Genomic DNA, 21,258 nt, shown 5'->3' on the forward strand with positions numbered 1-21,258 from the left:
TTCTTTCCTTGACAGTTTCATGTGAGATCTTTTCTTGTGGTGTTTGATCTATCTATCACCATCATCTCTAGAGGTTGACCTTTTTCAAAGGGTTGTTGATTGTTCTTTGACACGGTGATTCTATCTGGCCAGCGGACCCTTAGGATCTCCATGAGCCAGATGGTGGAGATGCTTTAAAAGCTTTAAAACATACAAAAAATATCAGCCAAGCTTTGATCTGAATCTCATAGTGTTAATCAGAACTAAACCATTGTAGTTGAATTGTTTTTACGAAAAAAAAAGTGTTATAAGCATCCAATTAGAACCCCTCTCGAAAACCAAATTATAATCAAGGATTTGATAGTGGGTTACACTTGTAACAATAAAAAAAAAAACTTAACTCTAGTTAAACACACACACACACACAACTGAGGCATCCAAAGGCTACCAATTAGAATCGATCATTTACAAGGCGGAAATTCAAGACTCAATACTTTCATCTCTTCAGAGGATCGCAACACAAATCTACCATGTCACAATAAAAGGAATAGAGATTCTAATATTTTCAAATTCGTTAAAAAATACTACAGTTTCAAACTTAACGTTAACTTAAACATCCAACCAGTGGAGAATAGTTAAACATCCAACCAGTGGAGAATTGTTAAACATTCAACCAGTGGAGAATTGTTAAACATTCAACCAGTGGAGAATTGTTAAACATTCAACCAGTGGAGAATTGTTAAACATCCAACCAGTGGAGAATTGTTAAACATTCAACCAGTGGAGAATTGTTAAACATTCAACCAGTGGAGAATTGTTAAACATTCAACCAGTGGAAAATTGTTAAACATCCAACCAGTGGAGAATTGTTAAACATTCAACCACTGGAGAATTGTTAAACATTCAACCAGTGGAGAATTGTTAAACATCAAACCAGTGGAGAATTGTTAAACATTCAACCAGTGAAGAATTGTTACTGAGCACCACTTAGGATTAAGATTTAAAAGGTGCGCAAATTTATACCAAAAGATGATTTAATAGATGGCTGTCATGCCCTTATATATCAATAGCTCAAGTTTAGAAGTAAGCTTTCCTAGTCCAGACATCGTGAGACGTAAAACTTGTTCTAATAAAATTGCTTCGTGCTACGTCTGATGCTCTTAGACAGCTATAGTTCTCAGAATACGCATATATTTTCTAGACATATTACTACATCCGTAGTGTCTGCACACACACACGCACACACACACCTACGCACACACACAGAGTTAAGTTTTGTATATAGTCAGTCATTCTAATGTTCTTGCAACATTTATGGATATTTAGTTTATTATATAATATTATAGTGGGCACATCGCTTCGTAAAAAAAACAAAACAACAATATTTAATTGGTACTAGCTGATACCCTCTCTGGCTAGGGAGAAAAGTATTTACGGTGCTACACTTTTATATAGTTTGAAAAATTATAATAATTAATATATATATATATATAAATATGAATAAAGAGATTAATATAAATCTTGAAACGGTCCCTATTATAAGAGCTCCCTTCCACTCACTACTTTGTCATTCGAGTTCTGGCCATCCTTAAGAACAAAATACTTTTGCTTTGCTCCATTTGAACGCCAGTGTGACAGACATTCTTCCACATTCTATTAAATAATAATTGGTTTTAAACATTAGAAAATATATTTTAATTAGAAGTCTGAAGGTTCTTACTGCTATCGAAACAGAATTAATTAATCATTAATTAAGCTTTTTTCTTTCCAAAAGACTTTTTTTTTTTAAAAGCCCATTTTATTTATTTGACTTTTGGGAAATGCTCCCTTGGACTGCTAGATAGGTCAGTGCACTTTGAAGGTGCAGAAGAACAGACGTGGAGACTTTGAAGACAATGATTGTGATGGGAACGTGAACGAGGAACGAAACAACGGAAAAGGTAATGTTACCCTGTCACGTCAAGTACACGCACACGCGCACACACTCACACAAAACACACACACATATACACACGCAAACACACACACACAGACGTAAAGCTAATAACTAATTGAAATTGAATGTTGAAATGATGTTCGTTTTTAGGACTGATTTTCTGACTGGTATAAACCACTTGCTCAATTAACTGAGGTAGTAGTGCTCGAGGTGATATAATCGAAGTGATAATATCAAGGTGATATATCGAGGGGATATATCGAGGGGATATAATCGAAGTGATAATATCAAGGTGATATATCGAGGGGATATATCGAGGGGATGTATCGAGGGGATATAATCGTAGGTATAATATCAAGGTGATATATCGATGGGATGTATCGAGGGGATATATCGAGGGGATATATCGAGGGGATGTATCGAGGGGATATAATCGAAGTGATAATATCAAGGTGATATATCGAGGGGATGTATCGAGGGGATATGATCGAAGTGATAATATCAAGGTGATATATCGAGGGGATATATCGAGGGGATGTATCGAGGTGATATATTGAGGGGATGTATCAAGGGGGTATATCGAGGTGATATATCGAGGGGATGTATAGACGGGATATAATCGAAGTGATAATATCAAGGTGTTATATCGTGGGGATGTATCGAGGGGACATATCTAGGTGATATATCGATGGAGAATAATCTTCTCATGTATGCCTGTGGTTTCCCACGTCTTGCCCGGCATATGCTTCCAAATTGCGGCGCCATGAATTCGTGGGCCGTCTTCCTTCTCTTCCTTTTTCCTTGGTGTTTTCCAGGTTAGGGCTTGCCTTGTTATGTTGGATGCAGGCTTGCAAAGGGTGTGACCTATCCATCTCCAGATCGATGGAGACTAGGAAATTTGAAAGTCGAGATTTAACTCGACGTCACTTGTGTTAGCCGAGGCTTCACAAAATGTTTTTCCCAAGTACTCACTCTCCCCTATGAGTATGTGGACCAGAGCATGAAGTAGCTTGGAAACAGGCAAACAAAAAACAACTAGGTTGATAAGAGATAAAAAAAAGAAAGTTCCCTTTTTAGACCTTTGCGATCAATAGGGCTGATGATGTTAAGGTCATCTGTTTCTTTGGACAACGGTTAACGAGCTGGGTGTCATGCAGTGGCGTAGCAAAGGATTTTGGGGCACTGGGGTTTGTCCTTTTTAGGGGTTCCTGTATTTTGACACTCGACATCTTGACATGAGATAATGTACTTACTATATATTTAAGTCTAAACATGGTCACTAATTTACATAACGACATGAATAGGATGATAACATGGCAGTGGCTTAATATATAATTAGAAAAAAAAATTGGACACTTATTTGGGGGCCCCCCTTCAGTGAGAACCCGGACGATTATCAAATTTGGACCCCTCCTACCCCCACCCTACATACGCCAGTGGCGCCATGTGGACGACGCAAAAAACCAACCGCTTTTACTTTCACCAGCTAAAAGTCAGGTACCCATTAGAGTTGGGAAGACTCAGTGGCGCCCTAAAAATACAGAAACCCATAATCCGAGATTTAAACCCAGGAGCCCAGGTTCGGATGCCAGGCGCTAGGCCCCCTATGACAAGGCATTCCTTAGTATTTATTAATTAAGAAGCATGAAGGTAAATGAGTGAATGAACACATTTTACCATTAGTTTCCTTCTGTAGCACTGACGATTCTTTTATTAGTATAAAGGAATAGCCCCATGCGTGTTTCTATTTGATTGAGTGAAAGTAAGAGACAAACATTGACTCGTTCATTTTGGCGTTTTAAAAACAATATTTTGTTATGTTGTTCCTAGTCCTTTAAGGAGCGATTACTTTGCTAAAGCTAATGAAAGACAGATACATTTTGTTGTGTTCGATGATATAGACTTAGAAACATAAAAAGACTGTAGTGTAAACTAGAAAACTGGATCTAGACATAAGGTTATACAAGATTATAGCTTGGTGATGTAGGTTTTAGATCCGCAAACATAAAAAGACAATAGTCTAGATCAGATTTCTGCATTAGACGGTGCGCAAAATATTCCTGTATTTGTTTAACTTTTTGGTGACAATTTCCACTGACTTGTGTTCAAGATATAGATCGTCTATATCTCCAAATCAGACTTAATTTTTAAGATGATTATATTTTGAGAAATTAAAACGGTCAAACCAGAGTTTTCCTTGTGTTGCCAGTTAGTATTTTTTTACCCAAGTATACATAAACTGTCGAATTTCTAGAGAAATCGTTAGAGCTTTTTTCAAGATCTGTGTCCAGAGTCCAGGTTCCAACTTTCTGATTCCTTAACCAATGTAGAGTTACTAGCTGATAACAGAAACTGTCAAAGAAAAAATACATGACTTCTTATCCATGTCTTCCTACAGACAATAGTCGAGTTCAATTTTCTTCATATGCACATCAGCCTCTAGTGTGATTTCAGGGCAACTTTTGAATAGAAAGCTATCGTCTTGTACAAAAGGACATAAGATTGGATTGAAAGGACATAAGATTGGATTGAAAGGACATGAGATTGGATTGAAAGGACATAAGATTGGATTAAAAAGACATAAGATTGGATTGAAAGGACATAAGATTGGATTGAAAGAACATAAGATTGGATTGAAAGGACATAAGATTGGATTGAAAGAACATAAGATTGGATTGAAAGGACATAAGATTGGATTGAAAGGACATAACATTGGATTGAAAGGACATAAGATTGGATTGAAAGAACATAAGATTGGATTGAAAGTACATAAGATTGGATTGAAAGGACATAAGATTGGATTGAAAGGACATAAGATTGGATTAAAAGGACATAAGATTGGATTGAAAGGACGTAAGATTGGATTGAAAGGACATAAGATTGGATTGAAAGGACATAAGATTGGATTGAAAGGACATAAGATTGGATTGAAAGGACATAACATTGGATTGAAAGGACATAACATTGGATTGAAAGGACATAACATTGGATTGAAAGGGCATACGATTGGATTGAAAGGACATAACATTGGATTGAAAGGACATAACATTGGATTGAAAGGACATACGATTGGATTGAAAGGACACAACATTGGATTGAAAGGACATAACATTGGATTGAAAGGACATACGATTGGATTGAAAGGACATAACATTAGATTGAAAGGACATAACATTGGATTGAAAGGACATACGATTGGATTGAAAGGACATAACATTGGATTGAAAGGACATAACATTGGATTGAAAGGACATACGATTGGATTGAAAGGACATAACATTGGATTGAAAGGAATGAAAGGACATAAGATTGGATTGAAAGGACATAACATTGGATTGAAAGGACATGAGATTAGATTGAAAGGACATAACATTGGATTGTATCTTTAAATATGGGGGAAAGCAACACTCAATTTCTATCAACAAGATAGACATAAAAAATACTTTTAAAAAGACAATATCTCCATTAGACACTTACAATAAAATTAAACATATAGAAGAAATTATTATACATGTTTTTACAAGTCGGGTATGAAACTCGTACCCTGGTACCGTCTCAACGAGCTACTTTGACAATTTTTGAATTATTTATTGGCACTTTCATTATATAGACATTTAGAACCAGATCTAGATTTACACCTCTGATTTAGAACTCTTAAGATCTAGATCTAGAATCTAGATGTAATCAATATTAGATGTACATAAAAAATAATAGGCAAAGCTCAGATAACCCAGTTATCGGTAAACTACGGCTGACTACTCCATGTCTTTTTATTGAATAATTCCATTAATAGGCCTTTAAATCTAGACTTAGAAGACGATGCGCAAAATTTTCCTGAACATTAATTTATTAAACTCTTAAAACTTGAACTCTTAAATTCGGAAATTTGCGAAAGCGACAGTCCTTTTTAGTACGCGATAATCCTTTCAAAACCGATGTTGGATCTAGATCTAGTTCTATAGCCAAATTAAAATTTATTTCTTTTTTTTACTTTGACAAATGATAACGATCAAACTAAAGCTTTCAATGTGCGGCCAACGAGCTTGTAATTCTTTTTTACACCAACTGTTACATTTCTGGGACATTCATTAGAGTCATTTTTGAGATCCAGCACGTCCATGTCCAGGTTCTATGATGTTTTGAGTTGAATAGAGGTATTTTAATAAGAAGTTTTGTAACCTAAACGATCATGCCAACTAAACAGTTGTATAACTATTGTATTTACATCCACATTGTTTGATTCTAGATGATGATGAAGATGGCGAAATTGACGAGGACCTAATACACCCCCCACCTAGTAAGATATAAGTTTAGCCATCCAATCTATCTAGTTATCAATGTACTGCACACAATTATTTCCATTCATTCATCTGTTTGATTCGTCCTTCTTGTGACAAGGTGGATTAAAGTTTTGGCCGTTTGAGGTGTCTAGGGGATTTTATGATTTGAGAACCCACACTTGCATATATAATCTACAGGCACAGCGTTATAATGCAGACAACAAATACTATATTTAGATGTAAAACTATGTACAGTTTATTATACAAAAGATAATTAAAAAGGTGAAATGCTGTACAGATGCTATGATGGGATCTAGCGTATTTACATATATAGGACTATCATCATCAGATATTAGAACCAAGTGGTCTGAGTGTCATTAGCTTTTGGTTCGATGCTGCACTGATGAGACGGGTGTGGCTGGTACGGCCGCTGTCTGCTGGTGGGCTGGCGTAGTGGATCCAGGCTCCGGGTGCAGTCCAACGATGTATGGCTGCAGAGTTAAGCTGCGTCTACCATTCAGTCAAGCCAGTGACGAGTCTGTGGCTAGCGTTGTTACTTGGACACTTGAATCATGAGTAGGACTGATATCTACAGATCTGGTGCCAACAAATCTGGTATCAGCGTTAGGTTGCTAAGACTTCAGGCGGGTGTTGCCTATAAATAAAAGCACCAATCCAAAGTGTAAGAATTAGGGGATGAAAATATGTGGAGCTCAAGCAAGAGACCGATGCGCTCACTGTCAGCTGACCAGTAAGAATGAAATCGGACGATAAAATTTGTCCATATACACGTGGAGAGTGGGGTGTGGCCGCGAATGTGGCCAGACTATCTGGCGTCTTTCGACAAAGAGATCCCCGCTTGACCGTGATGAACGTTTCCGGGCGATAGACATTGCGCGAAGGCGCGAATTGAAATCGGTCGGCTCGCGTCCCTTTGTCTTCTGCCCAGGTGGTCAGAGGACGAGAGGGGAAGATGAGTGGAGGAGGTCGGGGCAAGATGGATTACACTCTTTGGAGTGACCAGTCGCTCTCGAAAAGGGGGGGGGGTCAAGGGATAGGGGGAGTGTACCCTTGTCAGGAGTCTAGTGTGGCACGTGTCAAGGTGGGGATAGTAAATGCGACGACGGAGCCTAGGGAGGTAGGGGTTGGATTGGAGGGGTGGTGGTGATGTTTTAGCTCTTGATTGGCTAAATTAGTAAAATTGATGATTAATAGCGTGTAAATAAATGAATGAAATGCTTAGACCTGAGTGATACCTTGAGTGAGCTCAAACAGTTGGTCACACTTCCTCTGCGTGTCATTCCATCCATCTTTATTTCATGGATCAACTCATTTCAGCTACTCCATATGCAAAGTTGCTAATGGTTTTATGCTGTTTGTCTGACCACCTGTCCGTCAGTTCACTCCATTCATCCAGGTCTGGTCTTACAGATTACGGGTCACTATGCGAAACGGATTGCGCGGGCCTAGTCTGGAAAGGGATACGGATAATAAGTGAAAATTAATATTTTTTTTTTGCATTTTGTTTCAAACTTTACTAAGTACAAAATCACGGTCAAATTAACTTTACGAGCCATCTACAATAAGTTGATAAGCATTCAGATCTGCCTTTTAGATTTACTATCAATTAGCAAAATATAGCTTTTGATTTTTTTAAGAGATCGAAATAGATTTAGATCCATATTTACATTCCACGGACTATTACAATAAATAAAGTATTGGAACTTCTTCTGTTGGTTAAAATTCGCCTTATTAGCCTATTTTTATTAAACGAAAGCTGGCATTGCCTTTTTTTAATCGAGTAGGATTGGCATTTTACATCTTGAATAGCACCCCAAAATTACAATTTTGTATATTTTTAAGGGCATTTTTATGAGTTTTCAGGATATTTTAAAAAGGTTTAATTTAATAATTTACAACTAGTGTAAGCGAGGGGGCTATAAAAGTGCAAAAGTGCCCTAAGGCCGGCCCTGCATTCATCCATCTGTTTGATTCGTCCTTCCTCTGCGTTTCATTCCATCCATCTTTATTTCATGCATCGACTTATTTCAGCAACTCCATAGGGAAAGTCACACATGTTTTTGTGCTGTTTGTCTGACCATCTGTCCGTCAGATCATTTTATAATTAAATAATTATTTTGTTGCTTTTCTCTTTTGAAAGGAAATGGCTCGTGGGGTGAATGGCTCCCTTGGTGGTGCACACATTGTAACGCTACTGTCAAATTTCGCAACAGGTAGATACTCTTTTACTATCGAATAGGTAGATACTCTTTTACTATCGAATAGGTAGATACTCTTTTACTATCCAATAGGTAGATACTCTTTTACTATCCAATAGGTAGATACTCTTTTACTATCCAATAGGTAGATACTCTTTTACTATCGAATAGGTAGATACTCTTTTACTATCGAATAGGTAGATACTCTTTTACTATCCAATAGGTAGATACTCTTTTACTATCCAATAGGTAGATACTCTTTTACTATCCAATAGGTAGATACTCTTTTACTATCCAATAGGTAGATACTCTTTTACTATCCAATAGGTAGATACTCTTTTACTATCCAATAGGTAGATACTCTTTTACTATCCAATAGGTAGATACTCTTTTACTATCCAATAGGTAGATACTCTTTTACTATCCAATAGGTAGATACTCTTTTACTATCCAATAGGTAGATACTCTTTTACTATCCAATAGGTAGATACTCTTTTACTATCCAATAGGTAGATACTCTTTTACTATCCAATAGGTAGATACTCTTTTACTATCCAATAGGTAGATACTCTTTTACTATCCAATAGGTAGATACTCTTTTACTATCCAATAGGTAGATACTCTTTTACTATCCAATAGGTAGATACTCTTTTACTATCCAATAGGTAGATACTCTTTTACTATCCAATAGGTAGATACTCTTTTACTATCCAATAGGTAGATACTCTTTTACTATCCAATAGGTAGATACTCTTTTACTATCCAATAGGTAGATACTCTTTTACTATCCAATAGGTAGATACTCTTTTACTATCCAATAGGTAGATACTCTTTTACTATCCAATAGGTAGATACTCTTTTACTATCCAATAGGTAGATACTCTTTTACTATCCAATAGGTAGATACTCTTTTACTATCGAATAGGTAGATACTCTTTTACTATCCAATAGGTAGATACTCTTTTACTATCCAATAGGTAGATACTCTTTTACTATCCAATAGGTAGATACTCTTTTACTATCCAATAGGTAGATACTCTTTTACTATCCAATAGGTAGATAATCTTTTACTATCGAATAGGTAGATACTCTTTTACTATCGAATAGGTAGATAATCTTGTACTATCGAATAGGTAGATACTCTTTTACTATCCAATAGGTAGATACTCTTTTACTATCCAATAGGTAGATACTCTTTTACTATCGAATAGGTAGATACTCTTTTACTATCGAATAGGTAGATACTCTTTTACTATCCAATAGGTAGATACTCTTTTACTATCCAATAGGTAGATACTCTTTTACTATCGAATAGGTAGATACTCTTTTACTATCCAATAGGTAGATACTCTTTTACTATCCAATAGGTAGATACTCTTTTACTATCCAATAGGTAGATACTCTTTTACTATCCAATAGGTAGATACTCTTTTACTATCCAATAGTATTCTTTTACTATCCAATAGGTAGATACTCTTTTACTATCCAATAGGTAGATACTCTTTTACTATCCAATAGGTAGATACTCTTTTACTATCCAATAGGTAGATACTCTTTTACTATCCAATAGGTAGATACTCTTTTACTATCCAATAGGTAGATACTCTTTTACTATCCAATAGGTAGATACTCTTTTACTATCCAATAGGTAGATACTCTTTTACTATCCAATAGGTAGATACTCTTTTACTATCCAATAGGTAGATACTCTTTTACTATCCAATAGGTAGATACTCTTTTACTATTCAATAGGTAGATACTCTTTTACTATCCAATAGGTAGATACTCTTTTACTATCCAATAGGTAGATACTCTTTTACTATCCAATAGGTAGATACTCTTTTACTATCCAATAGGTAGATACTCTTTTACTATCCAATAGGTAGATACTCTTTTACTATCCAATAGGTAGATACTCTTTTACTATCCAATAGGTAGATACTCTTTTACTATCCAATAGGTAGATACTCTTTTACTATCCAATAGGTAGATACTCTTTTACTATCCAATAGGTAGATACTCTTTTACTATCCAATAGGTAGATACTCTTTTACTATCCAATAGGTAGATACTCTTTTACTATCCAATAGGTAGATACTCTTTTACTATCCAATAGGTAGATACTCTTTTACTATCCAATAGGTAGATACTCTTTTACTATCCAATAGGTAGATACTCTTTTACTATCCAATAGGTAGATACTCTTTTACTATCCAATAGGTAGATACTCTTTTACTATCCAATAGGTAGATACTCTTTTACTATCCAATAGGTAGATACTCTTTTACTATCGAATAGGTAGATACTCTTTTACTATCCAATAGGTAGATACTCTTTTACTATCCAATAGGTAGATACTCTTTTACTATCCAATAGGTAGATACTCTTTTACTATCCAATAGGTAGATACTCTTTTACTATCCAATAGGTAGATAATCTTTTACTATCCAATAGGTAGATAATCTTTTACTATCCAATAGGTAGATACTCTTTTACTATCGAATAGGTAGATACTCTTTTACTATCCAAGAGGGAGATACTCTTTTACTATCCAATAGGTAGATAATCTTTTACTATCCAATAGGTAGATACTCTTTTACTATCCAATAGGTAGATACTCTTTTACTATCGAATAGGTAGATACTCTTTTACTATCCAATAGGTAGATACTCTTTTACTATCCAATAGGTAGATACTCTTTTACTATCCAATAGGTAGATACTCTTTTACTATCCAATAGGTAGATACTCTTTTACTATCCAATAGGTAGATACTCTTTTACTATCCAATAGGTAGATACTCTTTTACTATCCAATAGGTAGATACTCTTTTACTATCGAATAGGTAGATACTCTTTTACTATCCAATAGGTAGATACTCTTTTACTATCCAATAGGTAGATACTCTTTTACTATCCAATAGGTAGATACTCTTTTACTATCCAATAGGTAGATACTCTTTTACTATCCAATAGGTAGATACTCTTTTACTATCCAATAGGTAGATACTCTTTTACTATCCAATAGGTAGATACTCTTTTACTATCCAATAGGTAGATACTCTTTTACTATCCAATAGGTAGATACTCTTTTACTATCGAATAGGTAGATACTCTTTTACTATCCAATAGGTAGATAATCTTTTACTATCCAATAGGTAGATACTCTTTTACTATCGAATAGGTAGATAATCTTTTACTATCGAATAGGTAGATAATCTTTTACTATCGAATAGGTAGATAATCTTTTACTATCGAATAGGTAGATAATCTTTTACTATCGAATAGGTAGATAATCTTTTACTATCGAATAGGTAGATAATCTTTTACTATCGAATAGGTAGATAATCTTTTACTATCGAATAGGTAGATAATCTTTTACTATCGAATAGGTAGATAATCTTTTACTATCGAATAGGTAGATAATCTTTTACTATCGAATAGGTAGATAATCGTTTACTATCGAATAGGTAGATAATCTTTGATAATGTAATATGTAGATGAACTTAGATTATCTAATAGGTAGAAAATCTCTGACTATCTATTGGTAGATAATTTTTGACTATCTAATAGGTAGATAACCTTTGACTCTTATGTAAGAGGTTGGTCATTTTTAACTATTAAATAAGAGGCCTAAACATTTAATACAATTTAAACTGGTCAGATGGAATTGTTACATGTCAATTAACGTAGAAAACGCTGGCGATTATATTCGCCTTTGCATTTGAACATAACTTTCTAAACAAATTGCATTGTTATTTTTTTCTTTTTTGTTTTACATCAGTTAAATGTTTTTGTCAAAAAAAAAAGTAAAATTTCTTCCGTCAGGCAGTGTATCAAGCCGTTGCCCATCAGAGGCGGTCACAACTGTTTGGGCTCAAAACTTGACCAGCGGAATGGTGACTGTTTCAGTATTTGTAACATGGGTAAATATCAGTTTCATTCATACCACAATCAGGCAAATGAAACGAGAGGGGAGGTCAGCTCAAACATCGTGTAGAACATAAAAGTTATCTAGAGAGCCACAAATGTGCACATTGTGTAGAACACAAAATTTATCTAGAGAGCCACAAATGTGAACATTATGTAGAACATAAAAGTTATCTAGAGAGCCACAAATGTGAACATTGTGTAGAACACAAAATTTATCTAGAGAGCCACAAATGTGAACATTATGTAGAACACAAAATTTATCTAGAGAGCCACAAATGTGAACATTGTGTAGAACACAAAATTTATCTAGAGAGCCACAAATGTGAACATTGTGTAGAACATAAAAGTTATCTAGAGAGCCACAAATGTGAACATTGTGTAGAACACAAAATTTATCTAGAGAGCCACAAATGTGAACATTGTGTAGAACATAAAAGTTATCTAGAGAGCCACAAATGTGAACATTGTGTAGAACACAAAATTTATCTAGAGAGCCACAAATGTGAACATTGTGTAGAACACAAAATTTATCTAGAGAGCCACAAATGTGAATATTGTGTAGAACACAAAATTTATCTAGAGAGCCACAAATGTGAACATTGTGTAGAACACAAAATTTATCTAGAGAGCCACAACTGTGATTATTGTGTAGAATCTAAAAGTAGGCTAGAGTGTCATAAATGTGAACATTGTGTAGAACATAAAAGTAATATAGAAAGCCACAAATGTGATTATTGTGTAGAATATAAAAGTAGTCTAGAGTGTCATAAATGTGAACATTGTGTAGAACATAAAAGTAGGCTAAACAGCCACAAATTTGAATATTGAGTAGAATATATTGTGGTCTAGAGAGACACAAAGTTGAACATTGTGTAGAACATAAAAGTAATATAGAAAGCCACAAATGTGAACAAAGGGTGAACCTGATCGCCGAGCGCCACGTATATGGCAAGACCTCACGGTTTAATGGTCGCTACCCTTGTTTAACCTTTAGACAGGAATTGTATCATCATCATCATCATCAAACTCCATTTGAGCGAGGGCTTGAGAGGCTTAAATCCTCTCTTGCAAAAGCCCTGGACAGAAACCCTGCTGTCTTGCGTAGTGCATACACGTCGCCATACAGGTCGAGAATTTTTGGTTTCCCAGACCTGTCGAGACGGAGATCAGCAAGTCTGGGGCAGTCAAACAGAATATGAGGCACAGTTTCCTCTTCTTCCCCTCAGAGGGGGCACCGTGAATCGAAATTTGGCCATAGCCGTGAGAAATATGAGCCAACAGGACAATGGCCTGTCCTGCACTGTGCTATAATAGCTTGCTCAGGCCTGGACAGTCTCCACCACGGGGAAGTGCGGTCAGGGCGCCTCATGCGCTCCCAGACTCCATGGGGTATTTGGGACTTGTCCCAGCACTCAAACCACGTTTCCATTTCTGTTTTTTGAATTATAGCCAGGGCTTGATGAAAGCTTACAGCCTGTTTAGTGGATGGAATTTGCCCTCCCTGGCGGGCCAAGGAGTCTGCAATAGTGTTGCCAGTCACACTTATGTGACTTAGTACCCACTGCATTATTACAGGAAAGCCATAGCGTTTTATGTTGTGTGAAGCCATGATGACAGTGTCGATATTGAGGGGCCATGGTCCGGGGCTTTGCAAAGCTTGTAGTACAGATTTTGAGTCAGTGACCACAACAATCTGTGTTGCCCTTAAATGTCCCTCGCCGAGTTGAGAGTCAATGACTTTTAAGGCTTCACAGACTGTCATGGTCTCCGCATCGAAACTGCAAACACTACCACATGGTCCAAAGTTTTTGACTGAGTGAGAGCCAAGAAAGTCAATGTAGGCTCCATTGCCTGCTTTTCCAGAATCTATCGATGCCGACCCACCAGTGTATGCAAAAAATAGCACTGGGCTTGAAGGTATTAATGGTCTCCAATGCTAGAATTTGAAGGTCGTTAGATGAAAGACTTAGCTTAGTGGCATTAGGGTCTACTAGTGTATACCAGCGAGTATATTGTGTTACTTGTCTTTCTTTCATGAACAGGTCACTATCATAACTTCAATACATGAATTGATTTTTGTTCATTCCATTGTCTTTGGCAGTTCACGGTGCCTGGAGTGAGTGGCAACCATGGACGTGCCAAGAAAGGTGCCAGTTTATGAAACGAACCAGGTGACAACAATAGTAACAAGTATATAGATTTATTTGTGTGGCACAGGATAAGGGTTATTCGGTGTTTAATGCTCCTCCTCCCCCCCACTCAAATAAAAATCCCTCTCCCCGCAGCGGGGAAATTTTGATAAAAGCAAACAAACAACAAAACAACAAAAGGATTGAGCTAATAAACATCCGAAAGAGACAAGTGATAAGATCACAGCGCATAGAGACAAGTGATAGGATCATAGCTTAGTGAGAAAGTTAAAAGCTGAAATTGTGCTTAACAAATACAATTGGTACAAATATTTCTAATCGCACAGTTTATTATTGCTAGTCTAGATCTATTAAACATTTAATTACAGGACTGATCGAAACTGAAACACTTAATGTTAAAATCTTCTTTTTATTTTTTCAATGTTCATTGCATACTTCAGGTTTCAGTCAAAGTAAAATTGGGATTTCTGTTTTTTTCTCATGATTTTAACTATAAACACTTTACAGATGAGATTTTGAAAATTTACTTTCTTGTCTGTCCTGTCTTTAAAGTCAATCTTAACCGATTGTCGTATTTGACCTGTTAAGTGGCAACCTAGCTTCCCCCCCCCCCCCAGCTGGACATAATTATGGGCAGGATTCGAATCGGGACTAAAAAGACGACAGCCTGTAGCGCTTAGCACACCACAGGCTTAGTTTACTTAGACTTGGATCCTCTCGCGCCGTTTGGCGCATTGGGCGTCAAGCTGTCTCCACAAAGATGTCACTGCTGATGTATGAAGTCTCAGTGGACACCAGGTGGGAAGAGGCTCCACACTAAAGTCAGTAAAGGAAAAGACAACCTTAATTCAAGCCAGATTTGGGTTAGGGTTAGGGTTAGGGTTAGCCTAAGAAAAATCGAAAAAATCTTGGAAGACAACGGCCACCCACTCCATCAGAACTACGCCAGGTCGACGCGAAGTGGGCGACTGCTGTCAATCAAAACAAGAACGGAGCGGTACAAAAAAACTTGTTCGTACCTCACTCGGTCAGACTCTATCACCGCCACTCATTGATCAGGGAACATGAAATGCACCAAGATACCTGTGTGTAGTCGCTGAATGAAGTCTTTATGTTGTCTGTTGTATTTATGTGTATTTTTCTGTTGTGTTGTCTTTATATGAGAAACGAGTCTTAGTAATCACAACAAATTTCCGTAAGGATCAATAAAGCAGTCTTAGTCTTAGTCTTAGTCTTATTTTACTTCAGCAAGTTATTTGTTAAAAAATATGACCACCTTGAAAATATTCACTTTCGAATTTGTTTAGGCGACATATACAGCTTAAAGCCAGTCGTCATCTCGCTCAGATGGTTTAAATATGATTCTATCGAGCTCTCCCGGTCTAAATATAAACCCTTAAGATGTGCAATGGTGCTTTGTGTTCAGTGGTCTGCTTTGCCTAAGATCTGAAGTAATCTGAACCCTAACCCTTTACTTCAACAGAAAATGTGACAATCCAGCACCACAAAATAATGGCCGAAATTGTACTGGAATAACTGAACAGTTCGGGATGAACACAGGATGTACCAAAGGCTGTACAACAGGTCTGCGTTGTCTCTAGTATCAAAACAAGCTTTTTAATAGTGTCTATTTCAGCTTGAATAATGTATCGATATTTCACATTGAATAATGTATCGATATTTCGCATTGAATAATGTATCGATATTTCAGCTTGAATAATGTATCGATATTTCACATTGAATAAGGTATCGACATTTCAGATTGAATATGGTATCGAAGTATTAACTTGAATATTGTATAGATCAGTATTTTCCAAACTGTGTTCCGCAGAGCCCTAGTGTTCCATGAGGCCTAAATAAGTGTTCTGGAATCAATGACTAGAGTAGCCACAACGTGAAGTTACCTCTATAACAAATACACAGAATGTGCAAAGTGTTTCGTTAAATACTCAGAATGTGCGAAGTGTTCCGTTAAACACTCAGAATGTGCAAAGTGTTTCGTTAAATACACAGAATGTGCGAAGTGTTTCGTTAAATACACAGAATCTGCGAAGTGTTCCGTTAAATAATCAGAATGTGCGAAGTGTTTCATTAAGAAAAAATAGTTCGCAAACACTGGTATAGGCTTTAGTGAACTTATCTGTTCGATGTTGTTCTCTATCGAGGGAGAAAAGAAATGAGCTACGCTGGTGTAAACGCGCTGGAAATTGGAAGGGGGCGTAGATGTCAGGCAGTAATGAAAGGAAAAAGAGTGTAGTGTTAGTGCCCATCTGATTTAAATAAAGTTGTGTTGGTTGTTGATCCCGTGAGGTTGGAGGGTGCCTGACATGTAAATAAGTTTGTTTTCTGCCTCGATATAGAACAAAATCGGACAGACAATTTCAATTACGCCTATTTTGTGTTAATTGTTCGTCTTTTTTTGTGTGTTTGTTTTGTAGCTGATGAAGGCCTCGTGGCCCAAACGTTATTTGTTTGACTTGGTCCCGCAGGATACACATATGCACGTTTATTGTATTTTCTATACACTCTGTAAACTCAACTGACCACACGCCAGGTTACTGTTGGTAATTAAAAAACAGATGCATACCGCATGGAACCCAAGGCCTGAACAAAAAGAGAAAGGGAACTTGTGAGGCTCCTACATGTTGTTTCAGCTTTGTACAACAAAGAAGTTAGCTTCTCTTAATTATTGTCAACATTGAAAGAAATGAATAGCTAATGCTTCCCCACAATGACTGTCACGAACACAGTTCTACTCTTGTTGTTTCAAATGAGATTGTAGTCAGTTTGACCATTAAGTAAAAGATACAAAAAAGTCCAATTCACTCTTTCTGTCATCCTGATTTCCCGATTCGCTTTTTCATCTTCTTCAGATCAACAACTTAAGAGTCCATTGAAAACTTTAATCAGTGTCTAGTTCTGACAATTCACACTGTCTTTTCAACTGATATTAGTCAACTCAACAAGAAGGGATATCATTAGTAATAGAATAAACACACCAAGAGATAAACTTTTTTTTTGCTTTTCAATTCTTTTACCACAATGTACTTAAACAAATATGCATTTATAAAAATCTTTAATGCACATAAATGCATAACCATAGCTTTTTTAAACACAGTCAATTGTTAGGTATTGTTTGTTAGAGCAAATCCAATCCTAGATACTAAAGAAGTAAAACTTTATCTCTTGTTTGAATGTGAACTAGTTTCTCAAGCTTCTACAACGACCACCAAAAAGACGAAAGGTACGTACCTCCATCTCCTAACGAATAAGTCGCTTTTTTACTGCAGGTAAGCTGTTCCTACAAAGTAGACCATTCTCAGTATATCTACAGATATAATGCGCATACAAAATATAATAATTATTGCTGATTAAAAATGTAATTATCTGATTTAATTGACTTAAAACTATTTAATTCAACGTATTTATATATTGCTACCAATGTACACAAGTAATATTAACATTTCAACTAATTATTGTTTTTAATTTTTCAATCTATAGTGCCAGCAGGTATTAATATTTATATAAAAGTATATCTATAAAAGTACAATTTAGAATATAACTAACATTATTTACTGCAGACATGGTTCTATTTCATAAGGATCTATAGAACACTACAACTTTAAATCTTCAAAGTTAATTCCTGTTTGATTAGAATGAAACGCCCCATCACTTTAGAATAGTTCAGTTTAGGCCACAGAAACGTCTAGCTAATGGCATTGCGATAGTGTGGCCGTTAAAGGCCTCCTGTGGCTGTTAAAGGTCTCCTGTGGCTGTTAAAGGCCTCCTGTGGCTGTTAAAGGCCTCCTGTGGCTGTTAAGAAATGTTAAGTTCAAACAAATGTTTTAGTCAGATGAGAAATGCCGCCAGTACACTTTAGAACAGCATTGTTCAGAAGACTTTCCGTTCATTCTTGACTGATAGGATTGCTTCCATGAAATAGTTTATTATTATTTAATGATTCAGATACAAATTACTTCAAAACTTTAATAAATATCACTTTTTTTCCTGAAAATTGCAAGAAGCAACCATAAAAACCACCAATCTGAGCCCAGTTTCTACAACACAACCAACCAAGATAACTACGCCAGGCCTAGTGGAAATTACTACTTCTGGTATGTATCTTATACTGCTTTAAGCTGCTATAGTGGTTGACTTGAATAGAAGCAAACATGTCTCGATTCAAGAAGACGAATGCTAGCGCAGAACGCTATAAAAATACATCTTTGATTTTCTTGCTTTTCTTAATATAACGGAGACCAGTTTTATTTTAAAATTATTTATTTGTGTGTTTTTTTTAAATATAAATAAATATATTATAACTTTTATATAGCGCTACTTTCATGCTTATAGCATGCTCAGAGCGCTTTGGTCCAATCTCATTTGTGGCCCAGTGGGGGGGGGGCGGTATCTGGGAGAAAGTTTTTCCTCGCCTTTAGGCGCTCAGTAAACAAAACTCTACCCGAGTCGGGTGTCGAGCCCCCTTCATAGGTAGCCAAGCCAAGTTCAAGCGTATTTAGCCTCTCGACCACGCTTTCCCACTAAGCAATATTCCGATTTTAAGCCAGAATTTTTATAACGTCTCATGATAAAATACACTTATTATTTAACTGAAGTCAATTCTGAAGGAAACAAAAACAATGTGTCTAGCTTCCAACATGAATGACGTCATCGATTCCAGTGTAGTACACATGTGGCGCTAAGTGGAGCTAGTGTGTACATTCTCTAAGCAAACTAGTAAGACAAAAATAAAAAGGAAGATATCGTCAGCCTGAAGGAAACAAATCTCTTTTATAGCTGAAGTTTATCTTGGCTAATGCTATGATGTCAAGCTGCGTCGTAATTGAGTGTATCATTGGTAGTTACTATACACCCTATCAGATAACAATGCTTTAATCAACACTGAGCTAATAAACATCCGAAAGAATGGCAATATTAAAATCACATAAATACATTTGTTGAGACAAACTAGCAATAGAAACTAAACGAATCAACTGAATCTGTAAATAAATAAACCTAATCAACCTCGACAGACCGCTTTCAATTCTGTTGACGCCAGAACTGGAAAAAACTAGATTTCTTTCAATGGCACATGATGGCAGTACAAAAAGATTTATATCCGTTGAAGTGATTTATGACGTCACCACCAGTGACGTAGCAAGTTTCTTTTTTTTTCTTTTGAGACTGCACAAAGATAGTATTACTATCCTTTTTTTTTTTTAGTAAACCGGCAGAAGGTTAGTTGCAGTTCTTACACGTGAATGTAATACATACAAATACATAAGTTTAGAAAACATCTAGTTTAGTGATGCCAAGCCTAATTCGACATGCAGGCCATTTTCATCTCCAGCACTGGTGTCGCGGGCCACATGACCGAAGGTGTACAAAAAACGAAATGAAATCGACCTGAAACTATTTGATTAGAAACGTACTTTATTTAATGAGACATTGTAAGTTTATCTTTTGTTACGCGTCAGAAAGTGGCTTCATTTCTCTATTTAAAATGTGAGAATCATTGTAGCTAGCCTTAGAACGGACTCATTTTCTTGTTTCTTCTTTTGGCAAATATTCTCATCAATCCTACAATCTAGGCGTAGTTTAACAATCTTTTTTTCGCGGCTCAAACCAAGAATGCCGTTCATATTTGTCTCGTAATGCCGTTACATAAGTTTATTTTTTTTAAAACAACTACACTTTCTTTACATATTAAATATGTTGGCTTATTATCATGTTCCACAAAAAAAAGTAAAGATCCTTTCACTTTTCCTGGTAGATTCTACATTCTCATTTCAGAAACGCACAAATGTTAAAGGTTAATAGTGAAGGCCCTAAAGTAAGAAAAGATACATTTTTCAATCTTTTTTTTTTATGGGCCGTAGTTTGGGCATCACTGATCGAGTCGAACATCATTATATTATGGCTTATGGCAATGGATTAAAAACAGTTTTGTTAGAGATTAGATCTTGATGTCTCGGATGGAACCAAACTAGTGTAATGTTCGAGTGTCTTTACTAACGCCGGAAGGGGGGGGGGGGTGAGGGCTTGTAGTTTGGACAATAAACAAAAAAAATTCAACTTCATATATCTAACCAGTTAACTAGTGGTAGACGCAGAAAAAAACATAATTAATAATTAGAGAAAAAAATTAAACAATTAAACATTTAAAAAAAAAAATCATTTTTTTTAAAGACAATACCTCAGTCATACAACTTTAAAAAAAAATTAAAATATAAACAAAACGTAATTATAACACCGTTAGCTTCTTGTCCGAACGATTCTACCACTTAGGCCAGTGGACATTGTCTAAAGATACTATTATTTATTGTATTTTTATCTTCTTATCTTATATAATGCAGACGTTACTTCAAAAAAAGCAGATGATTACGTCCTACGCGTCATGCAATTAGTCATGCATATTAACCAATGACCTAAATTCTGCTAAGTCACTGGTTTTTTTGGCAAGCTCAGGCAACCCATTCTATGCTCTAATAGCACTAGGGAAGAAGGAGTATTTGTACAAATTTGTCCTAGCATATGGAACAAGAGATATGCCCTTATCCTTTTGTCTTTCTGAGTATTTTATTACATTTTGTTTTTGTATTTGTAGATTTTGGTTCAGTGTTTTATGTATAATTGCTCCTTTACTTTTGAGTTTTCTATCCTGATGGCTTTCTAAATTTAGTGATTTTACTAAAGGTGTTACTCTAGTGACTCACGCTAGTCAAATGTGAATATTCGTTTGTTATGAATCTCACTGCTCTAT

At 36.0% G+C, this 21,258-nt stretch overlaps 1 protein-coding gene across 4 annotated transcripts in view; it reads left to right on the forward strand.

Moving 5' to 3' along the window:
* LOC106062124 (uncharacterized) overlaps nt 1-21,258 on the forward strand; it is a 60,026-nt gene that overhangs the window by 27,210 nt on the left and 11,558 nt on the right. For 2 of the 4 annotated variants that reach the window (XM_056017856.1, XM_056017854.1), the window contains exons 15-22: nt 1,820-1,919; nt 6,162-6,212; nt 8,357-8,429; nt 12,241-12,338; nt 14,447-14,516; nt 15,979-16,079; nt 17,701-17,739; nt 18,518-18,610. In XM_056017856.1, coding sequence (XP_055873831.1) covers nt 1,820-1,919; nt 6,162-6,212; nt 8,357-8,429; nt 12,241-12,338; nt 14,447-14,516; nt 15,979-16,079; nt 17,701-17,739; nt 18,518-18,610 — 625 coding nt within the window. The remainder of the gene's footprint in view (nt 1-1,819; nt 1,920-6,161; nt 6,213-8,356; nt 8,430-12,240; nt 12,339-14,446; nt 14,517-15,978; nt 16,080-17,700; nt 17,740-18,517; nt 18,611-21,258) is intronic. The other 2 variants (XM_056017855.1, XM_056017857.1) reach the window with 2 other exon arrangements.

Source organism: Biomphalaria glabrata, chromosome 18 (assembly GCF_947242115.1).
Source record: "Biomphalaria glabrata chromosome 18, xgBioGlab47.1, whole genome shotgun sequence".
Taxonomy (NCBI): domain Eukaryota; kingdom Metazoa; phylum Mollusca; class Gastropoda; family Planorbidae; genus Biomphalaria; species Biomphalaria glabrata.